The sequence below is a fragment of the Oryza sativa genome, chromosome 5 (genome assembly GCF_034140825.1).
Source record: "Oryza sativa Japonica Group chromosome 5, ASM3414082v1".
Lineage (NCBI taxonomy): Eukaryota > Viridiplantae > Streptophyta > Magnoliopsida > Poales > Poaceae > Oryza > Oryza sativa.
Genome location: NC_089039.1, coordinates 756,514 through 777,986, shown reverse-complemented (window position 1 = coordinate 777,986; position 21,473 = coordinate 756,514). Strand labels below are relative to the sequence as shown.

The 21,473-nt window shown below is 44.2% G+C and overlaps 1 protein-coding gene across 2 annotated transcripts; it reads left to right on the top strand.

The window, feature by feature from the left end:
* The first annotated feature begins 810 nt into the window (after window positions 1-810).
* On the top strand, window positions 811-7,099 carry LOC107276788 (type I inositol polyphosphate 5-phosphatase 8). Of its 2 annotated transcripts, none has more exons than XM_015782966.3 (11): window positions 811-1,016; window positions 1,789-1,845; window positions 1,950-2,031; window positions 2,135-2,221; window positions 2,568-2,664; window positions 3,396-3,512; window positions 4,246-4,723; window positions 4,840-5,048; window positions 5,153-5,264; window positions 5,381-5,535; window positions 6,461-7,099. In XM_015782966.3, the coding sequence occupies exons 2-11, from the start codon at window positions 1,816-1,818 to the stop codon at window positions 6,684-6,686; spliced, it is 1,593 nt and encodes a 530-aa protein (XP_015638452.1). In that variant the 5' UTR covers window positions 811-1,016; window positions 1,789-1,815; the 3' UTR covers window positions 6,687-7,099. The 2 variants fall into 2 exon arrangements, with proteins under 2 accessions (XP_015638452.1, XP_066167159.1); XM_066311062.1 differs by lacking the exon at window positions 811-1,016 and adding an exon at window positions 1,423-1,523.
* The last annotated feature ends 14,374 nt before the right edge of the window (window positions 7,100-21,473 follow it).

Below are 21,473 nucleotides of genomic sequence, written 5' to 3'. Positions count from 1 at the left end.
TAGCCTCATAAAAAAATTCGATTATAAATACTGTATAAAATATATGAACATAGGTATTTAAACCTTGGTGAATGAAGTTATTCACTCACAACTTCACCATCACATTGTTATATTTTCCCGTAGTTTATATATGCTACTTCCTCCGTTTCACAATGCAAGTCATTTTAGCATTTCCCGCATTCATATTGATGTTAATTAATTTAAATAAATATATAGATCTAAATTCATTAACATTAATATAAATATGAGAAATGCGAATGACTTATTGTGAAACGGAGGAAGTACTAAATGTAAATAAAATATAGTAATTTTTAGCTAAATATCTACTCCCTCCGAAGAATCAACCTAGGATGGGTGGAGATGTGACCCCTCCTAGGACAATACATGTGGACACCCCCTATGTCCACATACATCAACTTAGGAGATGTCACATCCCCTTCTAGATTGATTCTTTTTTTGAACGGAGGGAGTAGACATTAACCCTATCCAAATGTATAGATATAAGTTAATATTATATTTTAGGAGGGAAGAAGTAAGTGTTTTTAGGAGATGACACTTTATACATGTACTGTAGCAATTAGGTTGCAACATTTTCTCTGAAGACTTACCAATTTTGAAGAATCAAAGAGTGTCAACAGGAAGACCACATCTTCTATAGTGGGCCCATCTATCAGTGAGACAAGAGGGGACCTGTGAAGAGGAGCAACTGCTGAGTGTGGGGCCCACATGGCAGGGCAGGGCAGGGCACACCCTACCTATAAAGGCAGAAGGCAGTTCCCACCCCCACCCTTCTTCTTTCTCCTCTGTCACCACCATTCCCACTTCTTACCCCTTCTTCTTCTTCTTCCTAACCATCAAGGAATCAAACCCATTCTCCTAAGTTACCCTTAATTCTCCAACCTGCCATTACCAATCAAGCAAAAGCTCACTAACCACCCTCTCTTCTCACTCTCTTCCGCCATTGTTGCTCAGGAAGACGAAGAGCTCTGCCACACGCAGGCTGCAGCCTCTGATCAGTAAGTTTCACATGCATACTCTTCTTGCGCCATTAACAGCTGTTTGCTGTTCCTCTCCTAGTCATTTCTAGCTTCCATATCCACATGCTGTAGTACACTGTAGAGGCAGCTAAGATGTACATGTATCCATAAGCTTTCTAGCCTCATAGGATCATCCTGCAAACTGAAAAGAAAAATGCCTCGTTTTTTTCCTTTTCTTTATCTTTTGTGGTTTCCTTTCTCTTCAGAAAGTCACAATCTTGATTTCTCCCACGCGGAGTTTAAAGTTGGGCAGGCATCTTCTATCTATCTATCTATCAATGGGTACAGTCGTACAGGGGAAAGAGATATACACATGCCTGCGTGCCTACTTGCCTTTTGACCATCTCTGTTTATGATCAGTTTCTTAATCCATGCAGATTTCAAGCTCCCATTCCTGATTGGCAGATGTGCACTACTGCCACAGTCCATTTCACATATATTTTTGTTGTTCTCCCTTTGCTTCTCTTCTCCTCTCTTCTTGATCAGGTAGCCTAACTTATTAGTCTTCAAGTTCCAGCTGAGCAAGCTGCTAGTTTAGTCGATCTTACCACTACTTCCCCTGCATTCAATAGATTGATTACTGATGATATAACAACCAAACACTTTATAACATGAGTACTATACTTTACAACTAAAGAACGATCATTGGGGAGATCTACACTTTTATTTATATATGCATGTCTCTGCACTTTTTTTTTTATTCAGACACATGAGAGCTTCTCTTTATATGTCTCGTGTCCATGTTTGGCAGGGAGAGAGCAAGCTAAGGTGGTGAAGCATGAGGAAAGGCAATGCAAGATTCCCAAAGGTTGGAGCTTTGATCTCAATTGCATCAACATCATTTCTTGAAATTTCTCTCCTGTGCTTTGTTTAATTTACCGGGGTGTGTTTTTTTTTTCATATTTTGCGCAGTCATCGTCATGGCCGAGGACGAAAACGGTGGTGAAGAAATGGCTCAACCTGAAGAATGAGGAGTTTCATTCAGACTGCATCAGTAAGCTTTCATCTCAAAACAAGATGGATAAATAATTAACCATCCTTTTATGTTTTCTCCACCAAAAAATGGAATTCAGTGCTAATTTGATGTGTTTAATCAGACGAGAGCTTTGCGCAAGGGAGGCAAGAGAGGAGGAAGAGCTGCTCGGACAAAGATGGCAGCCTTCTGACGGGAAGAGATTTGTCAGGTACAATGCAACTTCCCTCTTCTGACGGGAAGAGATTTACAAAGCAGTACACAACTGCTGCTGCAATGCTAGTACTACAGCAACAACTTCAGAACTGCTCCTCTCTTTATTAATCTTCATGTTTCAAAAGGTATCAAAAAGTGAGAACATAGTTACTGTTTCTCCACGTCTACTTCACGAGATGGAACTCAACTCTGAGCTTTTGCAGAGCATCTGCATACTAGCAGTAATACTACTACTAGCTTGCACAACCTGAAGAAAAAAATCAGATGTTTGTAATTGAGGTCAATTTGGTTTGTTTCTTTTTACTTGGTTTCTTTAATCTTTTTTTCATATTCATGTACAGGTGGTTGGCTGGTGGAGAGCTCTGAAAATCTGAGACCTCCTGCCCGGTATGGCTCACACCCATCAAGTTCTTCGTGTCAACCTCCCAAGGAGCTTAGGTGAGTCGACATGAATACACATACTACGACTACATGTATTCATTTCAGAATTCAGATTGCGTGTACCGATGGAGAGTGCATTTCTTACATCACCACACTGCATACATCATCCAGAGGTATGGAGCTAGCCAGTGAGATGAACAAGAAACAAAAATAACAGGCTGTGGGATGCATGAACACGTTCTGAATTTCTCTTCCTGTCATGTCAACGGGAGAGCAAGATTCAGCACGCACTTTGTTCAGAGACTGTGTCGAGTTCAGTTCAAACGAATTGATCGGTTAGGGCTATGTTTAGTTCACACTGAAGTATAGAAGTTTAGTTGAAATTAGTACGATGTGATAGAAAAATTATGTGTGTATGAAAGGTTTGATGTGATGGAAAGTTGGAAGTTTGGAAAAAAAAAAACTTTGGAACTAAACAGGGCCTAGATAGCTAGCTGGAATATCGAATTAGTGGATAACATTTGGGAATATTTTGGGGCTGGCATCTCGTGGCTATCTTGGTTGTTTAATCCATGGACAGTAGTACACACTACACACAGTATAGTTAGCTGCAGTAAGACAGTTTTGTAGTCCAACTGAACCTAGCTGATGGGTCTAGATAATGTGTTAATGATGGTGTTAGATGCGTGTATTGTACTACTTGTACATCGAAGATGCGTGTATTGTACTACTTGTACATCGTGCGTATGAAAGTATAATTATTTATGTATGTACGTATAAATATACAGGATGTTCGTGGGGACGTGGAACGTGGGAGGAAGAGCACCGGATCAAGGGCTGGACATCTCAAGCTGGCTCCTGGACCAGCAACCTGCATCCTCCCCTGCTCACATCTATGTTCTTGGGTATGCACTCATCTAGTTGCTGTAGTATTATCATCAGTGATTTGCATTTGCATCTTTATATCTTATCTTCAATCCTACTAATTCACTGCATGTAATTAAGTTTGTTTAATTACCTCGGATTCTAGGATGGAACACACTGCTTTCAGAAACTGGTAGGACAAACTGGTAGGATGGAGTAGTATTGACTTGTGAAGATGGGCAGCAAAAATAGTGGGCTGCCCATATTCAGAAGTGAACCTCAAAAAATTCTACTGATGATTCAGATCATGAAACAGTGTGCTAGCAGGTTAATTAAACTGCTATGGATTTCAGTGTAAACCCATACTCCGTACTGACCAGAATTATGGCATTCTGTTACTTCTTTTAACATAGGAACGGTCACCTGAAGCTGTAGGTTAGCATAGCTGCAGAGCTATGGCCATGGGTTTCAGTGTTTTGGATTTCAGGACCTAATCATGATTATTCCATCACCTGGAGTATTCACCAGGAGATGTAATTATACTAACGGTGCTACTAGTAATTAATTTGCTTCCTTCCATTCCTGACATATGCCTTGATCAACATAAACAAGACGGCATTGTTCCATGAAACAGTGACACAATGATGCATTTCCATTTGACCAACAGCTATGACTCCAGAGGGATTTTACTAATTAATCATTTAATCTGTCTGTGTATCGGTAAGCCTAAAGTTTGATTATCCTAAGTAAGTGTTCTTTACTATCATGCCACAGGTTCCAGGAAATAGTGCCGTTGAATGCGGGAAATGTCCTTGGGGCTGAGGATAAGGGGCCCACATACAAGTGGCTCGATCTCATTCGCCGAGCTCTAAACCCTTCCTCCTCTGAAAGAAGCCATAGTTTTCCTAGCAATTACCCATATGCCACTGAAGCAAGTCCTGAGCGACCCAAAAACGATAGGGTCAGCTTCTCGGACTTGCTAGCGATGGAGGACAGACTCAGCATGGTATCAGAGCTAGACGACGACAGCGAGCCGTCGACCTCGAACCCAGAATCGAGCAGCGAGGAGGAAACGACGGATGTCGCGACGCGATACCTGAGGTCGGCGGGGCAAGGGTACCGGCTAGCTGCCAGCAAGCAGATGGTGGGGATCTTCCTCTGCGTGTGGGTCCTGGCTGACCTGATGCCATGTATCACAAGTCTCAGGGTGTCTTGTGTTGGCAGGGGCATCATGGGTTACATGGGTAATAAGGTAATTAAACTGTGAACTTATTACTTGCCGATCAATTTCATCAATTCATAAGATGATGATCAAATTGTGGCGTAATTAATTTGTTTTTAATTTGGAATTGGTTTGTGATGATGAAGGGGTCGATATCGATAAGCCTGACGGTGCAAGGGAGCACGACGATGTGCTTCGTGTGCACGCACCTGGCGTCCGGCGAGAAGGACGGCGACGAGGTGCGTAGGAACAGCGACGTCGTCGAGATCCTCAAGAGGACGCGCTTCACGCGGCGGCGCCGGCTGTCCGCGCCGGCGGCGGCGGTGCCGTCGCCGGAGACCATCTTGGAGCATGAGTAAGACACTGAACAATTCCATCTGTCGTCCCTGACCCTGATCGACTTGATCTTGTATGGATGTATGTCTGAATGATTTTTGAACTGCATGATTATATTTGCAGCAAGATCATATGGCTCGGTGATCTGAATTACCGGCTGACGGGCAGCGGCAGCGGCGACACGCAGGAGCTGCTCGACAAGAACGACTGGCAAGCATTGCTGCAGAAGGATCAGGTGCGAATCAATGACAGTAAATCTGAAGCTCAGAACTGAAGCAGTACAAATTCAGAGATGAATAATCGTGCATGCATGTAAGCTAAAAATTTGATGGCTGCGTGAATCTGCTGCAGTTGCGAGTGGAGCAGAGAGCCGGGCGGGTGTTCGGGGGATGGGAGGAAGGGCAGATAAGCTTCCCGCCGACGTACAAATACCTCGCCGACTCCGACACCTACGCCGCCGCCGCCGCCTTCACCTCCTCCGCCAGCAAGAAGCGCACCCCGGCATGGTATGTAAATGTAATTAAATTTCTCCTACCATTACTGTCACAAACAAAATTACTCTTGTTATGTTCAGACAAATTAACTAACATTAATAACCCCTGCAATAGGGATCAGATAGGATTTAGCTAGAGATCACATGCATGGTTCACGATCGATCCAAAAAAAAGAATGCATGAGAATAATGATGCAGTAGCTAGGGCGGGCTGAATGCAATGAATCATTAAGTCAGTCATTCATGTGACTACGTGAGGTAGCTGCTACGCAGGCACATGCATACTGATTCCTGCATATATTCCTCCTTAATAGCTAGATCGTGCACAGTTTTGACTTAATCCATCCGCAATACTCTCCATCACCATTGCATGTTGATATGCATGATATATGATGATATGCATGTTTCCGTCACCATTGCAACAATTAAGAATGAGATTCTACAAATCGTGACCAATCAATCGAGTTACTGTCGAGTACTACAGAATTGGGAATATTCAGAGCAACAGAAGGTTATATATATATATATATATATATATATATATATATATATATATATATATATATATATATATATATATATATATATATATATATATATATATATATATATATATATATATATATATATATATATATATATATATATATATATGCCCTCCATCCAACTGAATTTGATTAGCACGTATACTAGCTATACACACAGAATGTTAGCACTAGCTTAATTATATTCCAGTATACAATTGATCAGACCTGGGGTAGAGTAGAGTAGACTCCATGGTGTGCAGTCCTTGTCACGCTCTGCTAATTAATCTGCCTCTAAATATTGCTATACTCCTAATTAGTATTAAAATGTATGGTATAAAATATAATATTTTTTAGTACTATGAGTCTAGAAGTAACACGAAGAATTTGGCTTAACTGACCCTAAAAATGCAGGTGTGACCGCATCCTGTGGCGCGGTTCGGGGATGGAGCAGGTGCGGTACGCGCGCGGGGAGTCGCGGTTCTCCGACCACCGCCCCGTCAACTCCCTCTTCTCCGTGCAGCTCGCCGCCGGCGGTAACAACGCCAAGTCCGACCACCTCCACCTCCTGCTCCTCCGCCCACGGGCCGCCGGACCTGAAGCAGCAGCTGGCATCGGCCTCCGCTCATCCAGATTCTGACACACACACGTAGATGAGCATGTAGTATGCCTACTCACTAGCCTGCCAGGATCGATGAAGGGCTGCCGGATCGAGAGCAAACAGATTGCCGTTGGATGAGCAGACAAGCTTGTGGCGAATCGATGGAGGAGAGAGGGTAGACTAGCGCAGTGTTGACACACGAACAGGGGACATTCTTCTTGGGAACCCAATACCCAACGGAATGGAGTTTTGTCTACTGCCCATACTGCTGCCAGACTACGGGCTGGCATCTGCAGCTTTGATTAGTAATTGTACCCCTGTACAGATTAATCCTAGTAGGAGTACTATTAAACGGGATTTAGAATGAATTGGGATAAAAAAAAATAAACTTTTAAAAAAAACTTTTCAGATTTAGAAATATTACTATCAAAAGTGGATAGTATTCGAGTTTTTGATGGGCTGCTAGTTACTACGAACAAGAATGTATGATGGGGGGCTGCCAGTGTAGTGTCGTGGTCCCACATGAGTGGATGTCCGAGGTGGGGGTTGCCGGCGAGAAGCCACAACCCACGCCGGCCGCCGGTGATCAGCCTCCACCCTACACGGCGCCGCCGTCTCCTTTGATTTTGTTGATGCGTCCAACTCACCACGATTTATCTATGGACCCAATTAATGTTAGCGAACTGGGCCGATATCTTAACTAAAGGGCAGTTGGATTGGGCCAACGCAAAAATGGAAGCCCGGCACGATGTATCTACTAGGCCTTTGCTTACATCAAGTTCGTGCGTGTGTGTAATCTGGCTGGCCCATTACATGCGTGCAGCACCAACGCCAATTCCACGCCAATAACAAAGATAGACGCGTCCGGTGTCGCCTCTTTCTCTTTCTTTTTTTTTTTAAAAAAGAGAGAGAATAGCCAACATGATCTCTTAAAGTATTTTTTTCCTATGGTATATATCTAATTCATCCTTATATTTGTTTTTTTTTGTCTTTTTTCTATCATACACGTTAGGGTAAATTAGACAATCCATTATAGATTTTGCATGGATGATGACATGGCATGTTCATATAATGATTTCGGTGGAACCAAGGACTATTCTAAGCCATATGATAAAGTTTAAGAGTTTCTTTGAATAATATGAAAAGTTAGGAACTGAACTGATACCAAACCAAAACTTTAAGGACTGCATTGGCTATTATCCCAAAAGACAAGAGTAAATTCCGTTGGGTCACAGGTATTATGGTCTAAATTACATAAAATCATATGAGTTTTGATATTTGGCAAATAACCTCGGATATTACGTTACAAAATTTTCATAAAACTACATCGGTTATCCATTTTGACTTGTTATTATACTAAAATAAAAATGTTTAAACTTAGATAGCTACAGCTTGTATATGATGGGTCAAAGGAATTGTAGATTTCATACTTAATTTTAGAACTCATATAGTAATGGTGGATCGAAGGATAATTGGTCAAATGTGTGGATCAAAGGATAATTTTAGACCATCTGTCCAGAAAATATTTCGGCCCTCTTCTTTTTTAGCAATGTTGTGGAGATTATGGATACCCCATATCTACATGACAGTTATAATTTAGTCGGATATACGGTACCAGATATAGATAGAATATCTTTATGAGGACTCGGGTTAGTTTTTAACTTGTATGTCAAGGAAATACCTGAGATCCTAGTCGGTTACGATTGTATTTTATTTGTAATTACATATTCCGTTAGGGATATGGACTGTACTTTGTAAAGCGGATTCCTTCCCCTATATAAGGAGGGGTCCGTGTGCCTCTCGAGGCATGATTCTTTTTTTCCAGTTTATACAATCAATAACACACTCGGCGGAATCATCCCCGGACAGGAGTAGGGTATTACTTCTTGAATAAGAAGGCCTGAACCTGTATAAAATTCCTTGTCTCCTAACCCATCCACTTTCCTAGCTTGATAGCCACCCCCTTTTATTATTGCCGAAATCTTGTTTCGACAGTTGGCGCGCCAGGTAGGGGAAGCGTCAAGTTTTTGCCGACTAAGTGCGATGGGATCCGTTTCTGGCATCGACGACTTCGCCTTCCCTCCCGGGCAGGCGTTCCGGTTCGGCAGCCTCAACTTCATCACCAACGACTTCGGCAAGATCTCTCTCCTTGACTCGGATTCGAACCAGTCGGGGAGAGATCAGGTCCCCGCGCCGTTCGGTATTCCGAACTCGGCCGAGGCCTACTCCAAGATCATCTCTCCCGAGTCAGCTTCAAACCACTCGGACGAGATCCGATCTACTCTTCAGCGACCAGATCAAGATGATGGGTCCTATCCCTCAATCCTGATGAAACTTTCTGATGATTTGGCCGCTGTCTTTACGGCCAAGACATCTCCCACTCAAAGATCTAGGCGAGCTCTGGCTTCAGCCCCGATCCAATCTAGATCCAGGGAGGTTGGAGTTATACTCCAACCTCTTGGGACAGTCTCGACGGAAGAGTTGGATGGCTACCTCAGCTTCCCCGGCGTCAGTTCTCGACCAACCGAGATACTCGACTACGACGACTTCGGCTACCACTACGACCACGGCGACCTCGACAACTTCGACGACAGCTATGAGGATAACTACGCGCCTCTCTTCTTCGGCGTATTCATGGCTGACAACGAAACGGAGGAACAGCGCCGAGCCCGAGAAGCGGACCAAGAGCGCGCACGACAAGAAACTGAACGTCGCCGACTGGAGGAAGAGCGACAGCGACATGAGCGAGAACGACTACAGCGTGAGCAACAAGATCGCGAACGGATTGCAAAGGAGGCTGAAGATCGACGGCAGCGCGCCTTGGAATCTGGGCGACGAGCGAGAGAGCTCATTGGGCAACAAGACGTCGATGGAACAGCGGTTTTTCGCACCCCCTAGCAGAATGCGGTTGCAGCAATCACTCTCCTCGACACTCTCCTCAAGGAAGACGCACTCAACCAAGCTGATCATGTTGTCAACATCTTGAACCAGACGAAGACCATGATCGTTGCCTCGGTTCCAGCCAACTCCGCAAGCACCCGCACCCCGACTGGTAGCTGAGTCCCTCACCTTCGATCTCAGGACTATCACCAGCCAAGCCTCAGCATTGCCGGCGCCGGATCTAGTCGCAGTAGTAGGGGACATGATGAACGGTCTGTTCGTTCGCCTCCTGAACGATATAGGGAGCGTCGAATCGAACGACCACACTCTCCACATTGAAGGCGCCCCATCGATCTTCGCGACACCATCAACCAGCGCCGTGCAGCAAGAGGCCATTATTCACCGGATCACTACGACGATGATGTGGACAGAGTTGCTGCCTTCACAAGCGATCTGCGTCGAGTGGATTGGCCAGCCGGCTTTAAGCCGACTGGAATCGAGAAATATGACGGCACCACCAACCCTGAGTCTTGGCTCACCGTCTATGGTCTCGCAATCCGCGCAGCAGGAGGAGACAGCAAAGCCATGGCGAATTATCTACCTGTGGCCCTGGCGGATTCTGCCCAGTCATGGCTTCACGGGCTACCCCGCGGCACGATCGGATCATGGGCAGAGCTACGCGACCACTTCATCGCCAACTTCCAAGGCACTTTTGAACGGCCTGGTACACAATTCAATCTCTACAACATCATTCAGAAGTCTGGAGAATCTCTTCGAGATTACATTCGACGCTTCTCTGAGCAATGCAACAAGATCTCCGACATCACCGACGACGTCATCATTGCCGCCTTTACTAAAGGCATTCGCCACGACGACCTAGTCGGCAAGTTCGGACGCAAACCTCCCAAGACGGTCAAGCAGATGTTTGAAAAAGCCAATGAGTATGCCAAAGCCGAAGATGCTATTACGGCGTCCAAGCAGTCGGGCACCACTTAGAAGCCAAAGAAGGATACGCCGACCGCAGGAGGAAGTGGAAGTAACAACCACAAGGATCACAAGCGTAAGCCCGAAGAACTTGTGGCAACAACCTCTCCATCTTCCCGACAACGTCCCCGTGTCAACACCTTCGACAAGATAATGAACTCCCAATGTCCGCATCATCCCAACTCCAACCACGTGGCCAAAGACTGCTTCGTCTACAAACAGTTTGCGGAGCAATACGTCAAGAACGCACGTAAGCCCTCAGACGAAGATCAAGGCACATCAAATAAGAAAGATGATGAAGACGATGCCCCGACTGGTTTTCAAGATCATCGCAAAGAACTCAATCACATCTTCGGCGGACCCCTGGCTTATGAATCTAAGAGAAAGCAGAAGCTAACAGAACGGGAGATCAATGCGGTTCAGCCTAACACACCCCAATACCTTCGGTGGTCAGAAATAGCAATCAAGTTCGACCGCTCGGATCATCCCGACCGAGTGGTCCACCCGGGGCGGTACCCCCTGGTACTAGACCCAGTGGTTCGCAATGTCAAGCTCCAACGGACTCTCATCGATGGTGGCAGTGCACTCAACATCCTTTTCGCTAAGACCCTGGACGATATGCAGATTCCTCGCATGGAATTAAAGCCGAGTAATGCACCCTTCCACGGTGTTATCCCAGGATTGTCAGCTACACCACTCGGCCAGATCACTCTTCCAGTTACCTTCGGCACTCGGGAGAATTTTCGCACAGAAAACGTTTGTTTCGAAGTCGCTGATTTCGAGATAGCATACCATGCTATACTCGGACGACCGGCTCTAGCCAAATTCATGGCCGTCCCACACTACACCTACATGATGATGAAGATGCCTGGTCCTCGAGGAGTCATATCACTACGGAGCGACATTAAGCAGGCCGTCACATGTGACAAAGAGAGTTGCGAGATGGCCCAAACCCACGAGATCACTCTTGCTCGCGAAGCGATCCGACTGGACGCGACCACGGCAAGCGAGGGAGAAGTGCCTGCAACTAAGCTAACGAAGATCGAAGAAAGCGATGCTAAGACGAAAAAGATTCCCTTAGATCCCTCCGATCCTGATAAGACTGCTGTAATAGGCGCTGAGTTAGATTGTAAATAGGAAAGCGCGCTCATCACCTTTCTTCAAAATAATAAAGATATCATTGCATGGAAACCATCCGATATGCCGGGCATTCCTAGAGAGGTGATTGAGCACTCTTTACATGTTAAGGAAGACGCCCAACCCATCAAGCAACGACTCCGCCGTTTTGCACAGGACAGGAAGGACGCGATCAAGGAGGAATTAACCAAGCTGTTAGCAGCGGGCTTCATCAAGGAAGTCCTTCATCCCGACTGGCTGGCTAACCCAGTTCTGGTTCGGAAGAAGACCGGACAATGGCGCATGTGTGTCGATTACACCGACCTCAACAGGTCTTGCCCTAAAGATCCTTTCGGGTTACCTCGCATTGACCAGGTGGTTGACCCAACGGCCGGCTGCGAGCTACTCAGTTTCTTGGACTGCTATTCGGGATATCATCAGATCCGACTGAAAGAATCCGACTGCTTGAAGACCTCGTTTATAACGCCCTTTGGGGTATACTGCTACATCACCATGCCCTTTGGATTGAAGAATGCAGGAGCAACCTATCAACGCATGATTCAAAAATGTTTTTCAACTCAGATCGGTCGCAATGTTGAGGCTTATGTTGTTGATGTAGTCGTCAAGACCAAGCAGAAGGATGACCTGATCGCGGATTTAGAAGAAACTTTTGCAAGCATTCGTGCTTTCAGGATGAAACTAAACCCTGAAAAGTGCATCTTCGGAGTACCGTCAGGGAAGTTGCTCGGATTTATGGTATCTCAAAGAGGCATACAGGCCAACCCGGAGAAAATCAACGCCATCCTCAACATGAAACCGCCAAGCTCCCAAAAAGACGTCCAAAAGCTGACTGGTTGCATGGCGGCGCTCAGTCAGTTCGTCTCACGACTCGACGAGCGGGGGATGCCCTTTTTCAAGCTGCTGAAGAAGACTGACAATTTCCAGTGGGGACCCGAAGCACAAAAAGCCTCTGAAGACTTCAAGAAACTTCTCACGACTTCACCAGTTTTGGCCTCGCCACATCCACAAGAGCCGCTGCTGTTATACGTGTCGGCAACCTCTAAGGTTGTGAGCACGGTCTTGGTTGTCGAACGTGAAGAGGAAGGCCATGTTCAAAAAGTCCAACGACCAATCTACTTCATTAGCGAGGTTTTGGCCGACTCCAAGACGAGATATCCTCAGGTTCAAAAGTTATTATATGGTGTCTTAATTACCGTCAGGAAATTATCTCACTACTTTCAAAGTCACTCGGTCACGGTGGTCACATCGTTTCCACTCGGGGATATACTTCATAACCGCGAGGCAAACGGACGGATCGCGAAGTGGGCCTTAGAATTGATGTCTTTGGACATATCGTTCAAGCCACGAACTTCGATCAAGTCACAAGCTTTAGCTGATTTCCTTGCCGAGTGGACCGAGTGCCAAGAAGACATGCCAGAGGAAAAGATGGAATATTGGACTATGCATTTTGATGGGTCGAAGAGGCTTACAGGCACTGGAGCTGGGGTCGTCTTAATTTCCCCGACTGGAGAAAGATTGAGCTACGTATTGTGGATACATTTTTCTGCATCCCATAACGTGGCGGAATACGAGGCGCTACTCCATGCATTAAGGATTGCAATTTCTCTAGGCATTCGCTGACTAATCGTCCGTGGAGACTCTCAGTTAGTTGTTAATCAAGTCATGAAAGAGTGGTCTTGTCTAGATGATAATATGACTGCTTATCGACAAGAGGTACGCAAGTTGGAAGGTAAATTTGATGGACTTGAGCTCACCCATGTCCTTCGACACGATAATGAGGCAGCAGATAGACTGGCCAATTTTGGTTCAAAACGGGAAGCGGCTCCTTCTGATGTGTTCGTTGAGCATCTTTACGAACCAACCGTGCCCAGAAAATAAACAATTGAAGCCATGGATACTCAAGGCGTAAGCATGATCGAAGCCAACTGGAGAGAACCTTTCATTAGATTTTTGACCAAACAAGAACTCCCTCAAGACAAAAATGAAGCCGAGCGGATTTCCAGGCGCAGCAGACTTTACATTATTCATGAGACTGAGCTGTACAAGAAAAGTCCATCAGGAATACTGCAGCGCTGTGTGTCTTTGGAAGAAGGGAGACAATTGTTGAAGGATATACATTCTGGTATTTGCGGTAATCATGCTGCTGCACGGACCATTGTCGGCAAAGCTTACCGGCAAGGTTTTTTCTGGCCTACAGCTGTGTCTGATGCTGACAAGATTGTGTGGACATGCGAAGGTTGTCAATTTTTTGCCAGACAAATTCATCTGCCAGCCCAAGAGTTGCAAACCATCCCGTTGTCTTGGCCGTTTGCGGTCTGGGGGCTTGACATGGTCGGCCCGTTTAAAAGGGCAGTCGGCGGTTACACGCATCTCTTTGTGGCTATTGACAAATTCTCCAAGTGGATTGAAGCTAAACCGGTCATCATGATCACAGCAGATAAAGCTAGAGATTTTTTCAGTAACATTGTGCATCGGTTTGGGGTACCTAATCGGATCATCACTGATAATGGCACTCAATTCACTCGCGGAGCATTTAAAGACTTTTGTGACGACTTTGGTATTAAAATTTGTTATGCCTCCGTGGCACACCCCATGAGTAATGGACAAGTTGAGCGCGCCAATGGCATGATACTTCAAGGGATAAAAGCACGAGTTTTCGACCGACTACGTCTCTATGCTGGCAAGTGGGTAGATCAGCTGCCGTCCGTACTTTGGTCTTTACGTACTACTCCTAGTCGGGCTACCGGCCAGTCGCCGTTCTTCTTGGTTTATGGTGCAGAAGCAATGTTGCCGAGCGAAGTGGAATTTGAATCACTACGATTTCGGAACTTCAACGAGGAGCGCTATGAAGAGGGCCGAGTAGACGACATCAATCGACTAGAAGAAGCCCGTGAAACAGCTTTAATTCAGTCGACTCGGTATTTGCAAGGGTTGCGCTGTTATCATAATCGAAATGTTCGATCGCGAGCCTTTTTAGTCGGCGACCTGGTTCTGAGGAAAATTCAAACCACACAGGATCGGCACAAGTTATCTCCCTTATGGGAAGGACCGTTCATAATTGCTGAAGTCACTCGGCCAGGTTCTTATCGACTCAAGCGCGAAGACGGTACTCTTATCAACAATTCTTGGAATATTGAACACCTTCGTCGATTTTATGCTTAAGCATTTCGTTTGTATCTTTCCTCTTTGACTGCTAACTTCAAGTTTTTCCTTGAAGTTTTCAGTCGGGGGACTACCATGATAATAATGGAGTGTGATTTTTATCAATTCAATTTGCTTACTTAATTTATCATTGCCCTGCTTGGTCTTTCGACTTAGTCAATGAGGACTGAAGGTTTTTAATAGCTTTTGCGGGTTTTAGGCTCAATAAGGCTTGACAAAGGCTTTTAAGAAATCAGAAGCTAAGTATGGAACACCAAGCATAGCATAAATTCATCAGTATTGTACAAGTTGAGCCTCCATCATCATTAATCGTCAAAATCATTGTTATATCAATCAGTATCAGTTTTTTCATCATCAGAATTATCAGACCCAGTCGGCCGAAGGTCGACATCTTGGAATCTCTCAACCACGTCAGCAGCAATCTTGTCAGTGGCTTTTTGCGCATCATTGATGAGGTCAAGAGCAGCTTCTTTGCTCGTCCCGTCTGCAAAGCCATCAATGGCATCAATGTCAACTCTTGGATAAAGGGATTTGGTCATCGCCAACGCCAGACTTGCTCCCATACTTCCATCTTCTTTGATGTTCTTGAAGTAAGTATCCGGAGCGACTCTCAGTTTGTCGAAGATTTCGGCAGCATCAAGTGTACTCGGACCGGCGTTATTGAAGAACATGGCTTGGATGAGTGAAGTAGCGGCATTAGCGACTTTATCCCTGGTCCTTTCAAGCCTGTTGATCTTGTCAACTAAGACATCAAACTGTGCCTGGGACTTGATCTTGCGGTCTGCATCAATAGATTCACATTAATGAATTAGCATATAGAAGATAATGGCTTTTGAGGTAATGATTATTGGTACTTTCAACCTCCTTTAAAGCCGAGTCCCTCTGTCTTGCCAGTTCTGCCTTGTCATTTTCCAGAATTTGAATCTGCTTCTCCAGTTGAGATATCTTGGCAGCTTGCACTACATTGACTCTAGTTAATCAAGATTACAAAGATAACGGCACAAGTTAGTTGGGCAGAATTTGTGCGTACCTTTTGATGAACCACTCAATTCATAGTTGGATTCTTGAAGCTCAGAGATTCTATTCCTCAGTTCATGCTCAATTTTCCTCGCGAGCTCTCTGACTTCATGTAACTGGTTTCTGGTGGCTTCAAGAGTTCCAAGATGGGGAACTAATTTCTCAAGAGTCGTGGTCTTTGCCTCATTCCTAAGATGGATTCTCTGCAGCAAGAATTTACCAGCGTTTTCAGCAAAATATGAAGGGGGACAATTAAAGCTATGCATTAATGAACTTACATTCACAATGCGAGTGGCCTGGCTGAGTGCCTTTTTCAGCAAGCATACTTCCTCATCTTCTTTTTGTTTGTTTATTACGATTCCTTGAGGTTGCCTATCATCGTCCCACCACTTGACTAGGATGGGAGGGCGCGTGTCCTCAGCTGCTTGTATACGAGGAATTTCTTCTTCATCACCAATCATTGGTCCTAATGTATCCACTGACAAAGGTTAGACAATTGATCAGAGTCATTTGGATCAACACGGTTTCAGGCAAGGTGTTTACCTGTGATGATTTCCGGACGGGGACGAGTCGACTCTTGCGTCTTAACTAGGGACCCTAGCATCGGGTCGTTACTGGTGTCTTGTCTACAGGGGCTGTCTGCCCCAGCACCAACTTCTGGAATCTTTTGGCTTGGCCTAGTGTCCGACTGGTTTTCAGTTGGGGGCTCCTGATTAATTCCGGCTCCAGCTTCGGCCGACTCATTTCCGGTCGGGGGTTGATCACCAGATCCTACATTATCGATTGCGAGCTGGTTGTCACTCGGCTGATCCTCGGCAGTTGGCTCGGTTTCTTTTAAGTTCGTTTCCCTGCTGGTCGGGTCAAAGTCTTTTCTAGAAGGATCTATATTAGATGGTTTCCTGCAAGTTTGATTATCAGTATTATTTCCGCACTAGGTGCGTATCAATGCAAGGGAGATCGTTATATGATTTGTACCTAGAAGACTTCCTGATCTTTGGCACAGGACGACTGGATGTTTTCTTCCTTGGAGTAGCCTGCTTCGGCAGTTTCTTGGTTGCCTCTTGGTCTCCAGGCTTTCTAGCAGTGTCGCTTTCGTCGTCACTTGACACCAACTTCCTTTTGCGTGAATCTGGCTGGCCGGCTGGATTGGAGGTATCTGGCCGGGCTTCAGAATGGACCTTGGGACCCCCGCTCCCTTGACCGGTTTGGCGGTGGGGTGATTGGCGTTGAACGACTGGGGGATCCGACTTCATCAAAGCAAATTCCTGGGCGTAATATCCTTCATTGTTAATTGATTCAACAAAAAGACAAGGTTATACTTTGTGAAAAGTTGAAATGTTTGATTACATACCGGTGGAGGAGGATTGAAAGTATTGAATGGCACGACTGGCAGCAAGTGCGAATAGCTGACGACGATAGCATTCGAGAAGATCTTGTACATCCTCTCCTTCATAACCTTAAAGTTAAGAGAGTCTGGATCTTCGCGATTTGGATCATGTTTGCCGTCAAACTCAAAAGCTGTGCGGGATCTTTCTTTGATTGGAGCTAACCGGCTTTTTATGAAATGCCGAGTGATTTGTTCTCCCTGCAAACCCTGCTCTTTCAGCTTTATCATGCGCTCCATCAGTTCTACTGCTTGGGCAGCCTCATCTCTTGTAGGCAATGAATTCCATGTATCTTGGTAGACCGGAGGGAGACAGGAGTACTCGGGAAGGGCTGGTTCAGGATTTTGAACATAGAACCAATTGGCGTGCCAGCCTTTGTTTGAGGTCTTGAAGGGCATGGAGAAATATTTTTGGCTTAGTGTTCCCCTGAGTTGGAAACCAGCACCCCCAACAACACACGGTTTGCTCTTATTTGGCTGGGGTTTGAGGAAGAAGATGCGGCGGAACAAGGCGAAGTGAGGCCTAATGCCCAGAAAAGCTTCGCAGGTATGAACAAAATTGGCGATATGCACTATAGAGTTTGGATTCAGATGATGCAAGCTAATTCCATAGAAGTTCAGAATTCCCCGAAAGAATCTTGAGGTTGGAAGAGAAAATCCGCCATAGAAGAAGTGAGAGTACCACAATCTCGTGTGTGTCGGGGGTCGGGAATGCTTCGCCGAACGCTGGCCGCCACCCGATGATTTCCTTCGTCAGAAGAACGCCGTGCGCCACCATTTCTTTCAGATTCTCCTCCGTTACATCGGAGGGAGCCCACTGACTCTCGAAACTTTCTCTCTCCTCCGACATGGATGGGAGTTGAATTGTTAGATTTGGTCCAAGGTATAGCTGGAAGGGAATGAGAAATCGATGCGGTGGACACGCGGAGAAGTTTCGTGGGATTTTTTGAGAATGGATTGAAGCGGATTGATGAACCCTAGCTTCAACGGTGCGGTTTGCTACTGTAGCAAGGAGTGGGGAAATGGCGAGAGTCTCGGCGGGGAAGACGAAGCGACGCTTGGACTTTAGTGCTTTGTTAGGGTATTGGGAGTACTAATGGGCCTGGGCCTGTACAGTACTTCAGCCCAATATTATAATCAGCGTGGCCCGTTGTGATCCCTAGGGACTTAGGCGCTTTTTGCTTTGGCAATTTGTGCTCACAATGATGTGGCCCGATGTTGCTAAGATCCTTTTTAACGCGGTTTAGTAATTCTTTGGAATTATTATGATGCAAATAAAAAGGTGCCCGACAGAAAGGTGTTATACCATTTTTGTAAGCTTTATTAGGCTGCAAAAGCTGTTTGGGTTGATTTGAGATGACTGGTTATTAATAGTCATTCTCTTAGCATGTTATATGCTTATTTTGGTTATGGTAAGGGTCATAGCCTAGGCTATTAGACTCGTTGATTACCATGATTTTTATCATGTTTGGTGAATCCTTTTAAGAGTTTCTTACTCGGTGTCCTATCAAATATGTCTATTTTTGGACCTTTTGAGTGTTTATCACTCGGCCCTTTTTTTATCCTTGATATGTTCAAGTTGAGAAGAAGTCGGCTGGGTATTTTACTAAGTACCATGCATGCTTCGCTATAAAACCACTCCGTTCTTGACTACATATTTAGTTTTTCGACTAACCACATAGTCGGGGGGCTACACCTAATTAGGTGCATCTACTCGATGCACCATGTTTTATTTTCGCCCTTCACAGTCTTTGATTTTAGCACTCGACAGGCTGGAGCAGGATGAATTGAAGCACTCGGATTATTGTTTTTTGTTCTGAGATGGCTATTTCGTCGACTGCAAAGGTCTCGGGGGCTACTGTGGAGATTATGGATACCCCATATCTACATGACAGTTATAATTTAGTCGGGTATACGGTACCAGATATAGATAGAATATCTTTATGAGGACTCGGGTTAGTTTTTAACTTGTATGTCAAGAAAATACCTGAGATCCTAGTCGGTTACGATTGTATTTTATTTGTAATTACATACTCCGTTAGGGATATGGACTGTACTTTGTAAAGCGGATTCCTTCCCCTATATAAGGAGGGGTCCGTGTGCCTCTCGGGGCACGATTCTTTTTTTCCAGTTTATACAATCAATAACACACTCGGCGGAATCATCCCCGGACAGGAGTAGAGTATTACTTCTTGAATAAGAAGGCCTGAACCTGTATAAAATTCCTTGTCTCTTAACCCATCCACTTTACTAGCTTGATAGCCACCCTCTTTTATTATTGCCGAAATCTTGTTTCGACAAATGTTCTCCAGAGCTGCACTGCACAGCATTCATTGATAATACATCATCTTCTTAAATTAAGTATTTCTATTTTTTTCTGGAAAAATTAGAAGTGCATGTGTTCAGGATTTAAATGTGAACAGGTACGTAACAGGCGCATTTGAGAAGACAGGGAGTATTATACAATGTGATGAACAGATGGAAGAGGACTGGAAAAGTATGCCGATCGAGGAGATGCCAAAGCATATTAATTGCTGCGTCATCCTGCAAAATCAGCTCGCTTCCTGTGACCTGTAATAACTACACACCCTCTCTGTTTCATTAGTCTATAAAGTTAACTAAATTTGTAGAAAAATATGTAGCAATTCTTACAACACATAATTAGTTATATTAAAAATATATTTTAATAATATGTTTGGTTAGTATCGAAAATATTATTGACTTAGGGAAATAAGTTAAAAGAAATTATAATATAACTATAATATAAAATGGAGAGAGAAGAAAGAGATGGGAGCTAACAGGAGGCACATGCATGCATGTTTTAGAGTCAGACAAGAAGATTCATGGTCAACTGAAACTAACCGATGATGCAAGCTTAGAATATATTACTCCGTTTCAAAATGTCTGACACCGTTGACTTTTCAGCACATGTTTGACCGTTCGTCTTATTCAAAATAATTTGTGAAATATGTAAAACTATATGTATACATGAAAGTATATTTAACAATAAATCAAATGATATAAAAAGAATAAATAATTACTTAAATTTTTTAAATAAGACGAATGGTCAAACACGTAATAAAAAGTTAACGATGTCAAACATTTTAAAACGGAGGGAGTAATACAAAGTATTATCTGACTTCAGTAACGGAACTAGTAGTACTTAGCACGTATAGTACTAGTCTAATGGAGTAAGTAAACCAGGACGATGAAAAAGAGTCAAAAGAAAACAGCTTGCCCTGTGCTGTAATCTAACAAGGTAGTAGTACAGAGTTGAAGCAGCTAGCTAGCCAGATATATTTAAATTAATTCCACCGCAAAGTCGACTTAGTCCTTTACTTAATTAATTGTATCGTTGAGATTAGAAATATAACACACATACAGAGTGGTAGATTGTAGTACGAGTCAGTGTAATTAATAAGAAATTAAAAGGATGGAGCGAGAGTAGCAGGCCGGCACGCACTAAATTATAAAATTAAGTTCGTTAATTAAACTATATCTCTGTTGTAAAGAAAACAGAGAATAAGAAGAAAGAGAAAACTAGTGAGCAGCGTCGATCGATGAACGCGCGTGTAGACCACGCATGCATGCAGAAGAGAAGCTATCGCATATATATCGATTCGATCGGCATATGCTGTCCAAGAGTATTGGATACTACAATTCCAGTAACATATAGTTCCTCCGTCGCTAAAAATTTTACGCCTTTAATTATTTTTAAACATATTTAATCATTTGTCTTATTTAAAAAAATTAAACAATTATTAATTATTTTCCTATCATTTGATTCATCGTTAAATATACTACTACTACTCAAGTTTTTTAATAATATTTATAAAAGTTTTTTAATAAAACAAACGGTCAAACATATTTAAAAAAGTCTAACGGCGTCAAATATTTAGGTAAAGATGGTGTAGGATAGAGCTAATTTGGAGTTAATTGCAAACGTAAACAAGCACTAGTGCCTTGCTCACTGCGTCCCCAGATCGTGCAAATGCAGGTTTTCTTGTAGTCGTAGTAGTAACTTGGCGCATGGATGGATGCAGATCGATTCATCGGTGAGACGGCGTGACAGTTGCTTTTCATCTGCAGCTAGCTGGATCGAGTAGCGCGTGCGTTGGTAAGCAGTAGCAAATCGGCAATCGTGACGTCTGACTGATCGATCGATGGACTTGTTAACCATGCAAAAAAAAGTGGTATATGTGCGTTGCGTGTATTTGGAAGCCAATTGGTGGCAATTGCTAAACTAGCTAGCGCACGAGGAA

Bases quoted from the DNA above. Each gene is read 5' to 3' on its own strand.
- LOC107276788 (XM_015782966.3), top strand. From the start codon at position 1,816: ATGAGGAAAGGCAATGCAAGATTCCCAAAG. The intron at 2,222-2,567 runs GTACAATGCAAC...ATTCATGTACAG, and splicing joins GACGGGAAGAGATTTGTCAG to GTGGTTGGCTGGTGGAGAGC. The intron at 4,724-4,839 runs GTAATTAAACTG...GTGATGATGAAG, and splicing joins TGGGTTACATGGGTAATAAG to GGGTCGATATCGATAAGCCT.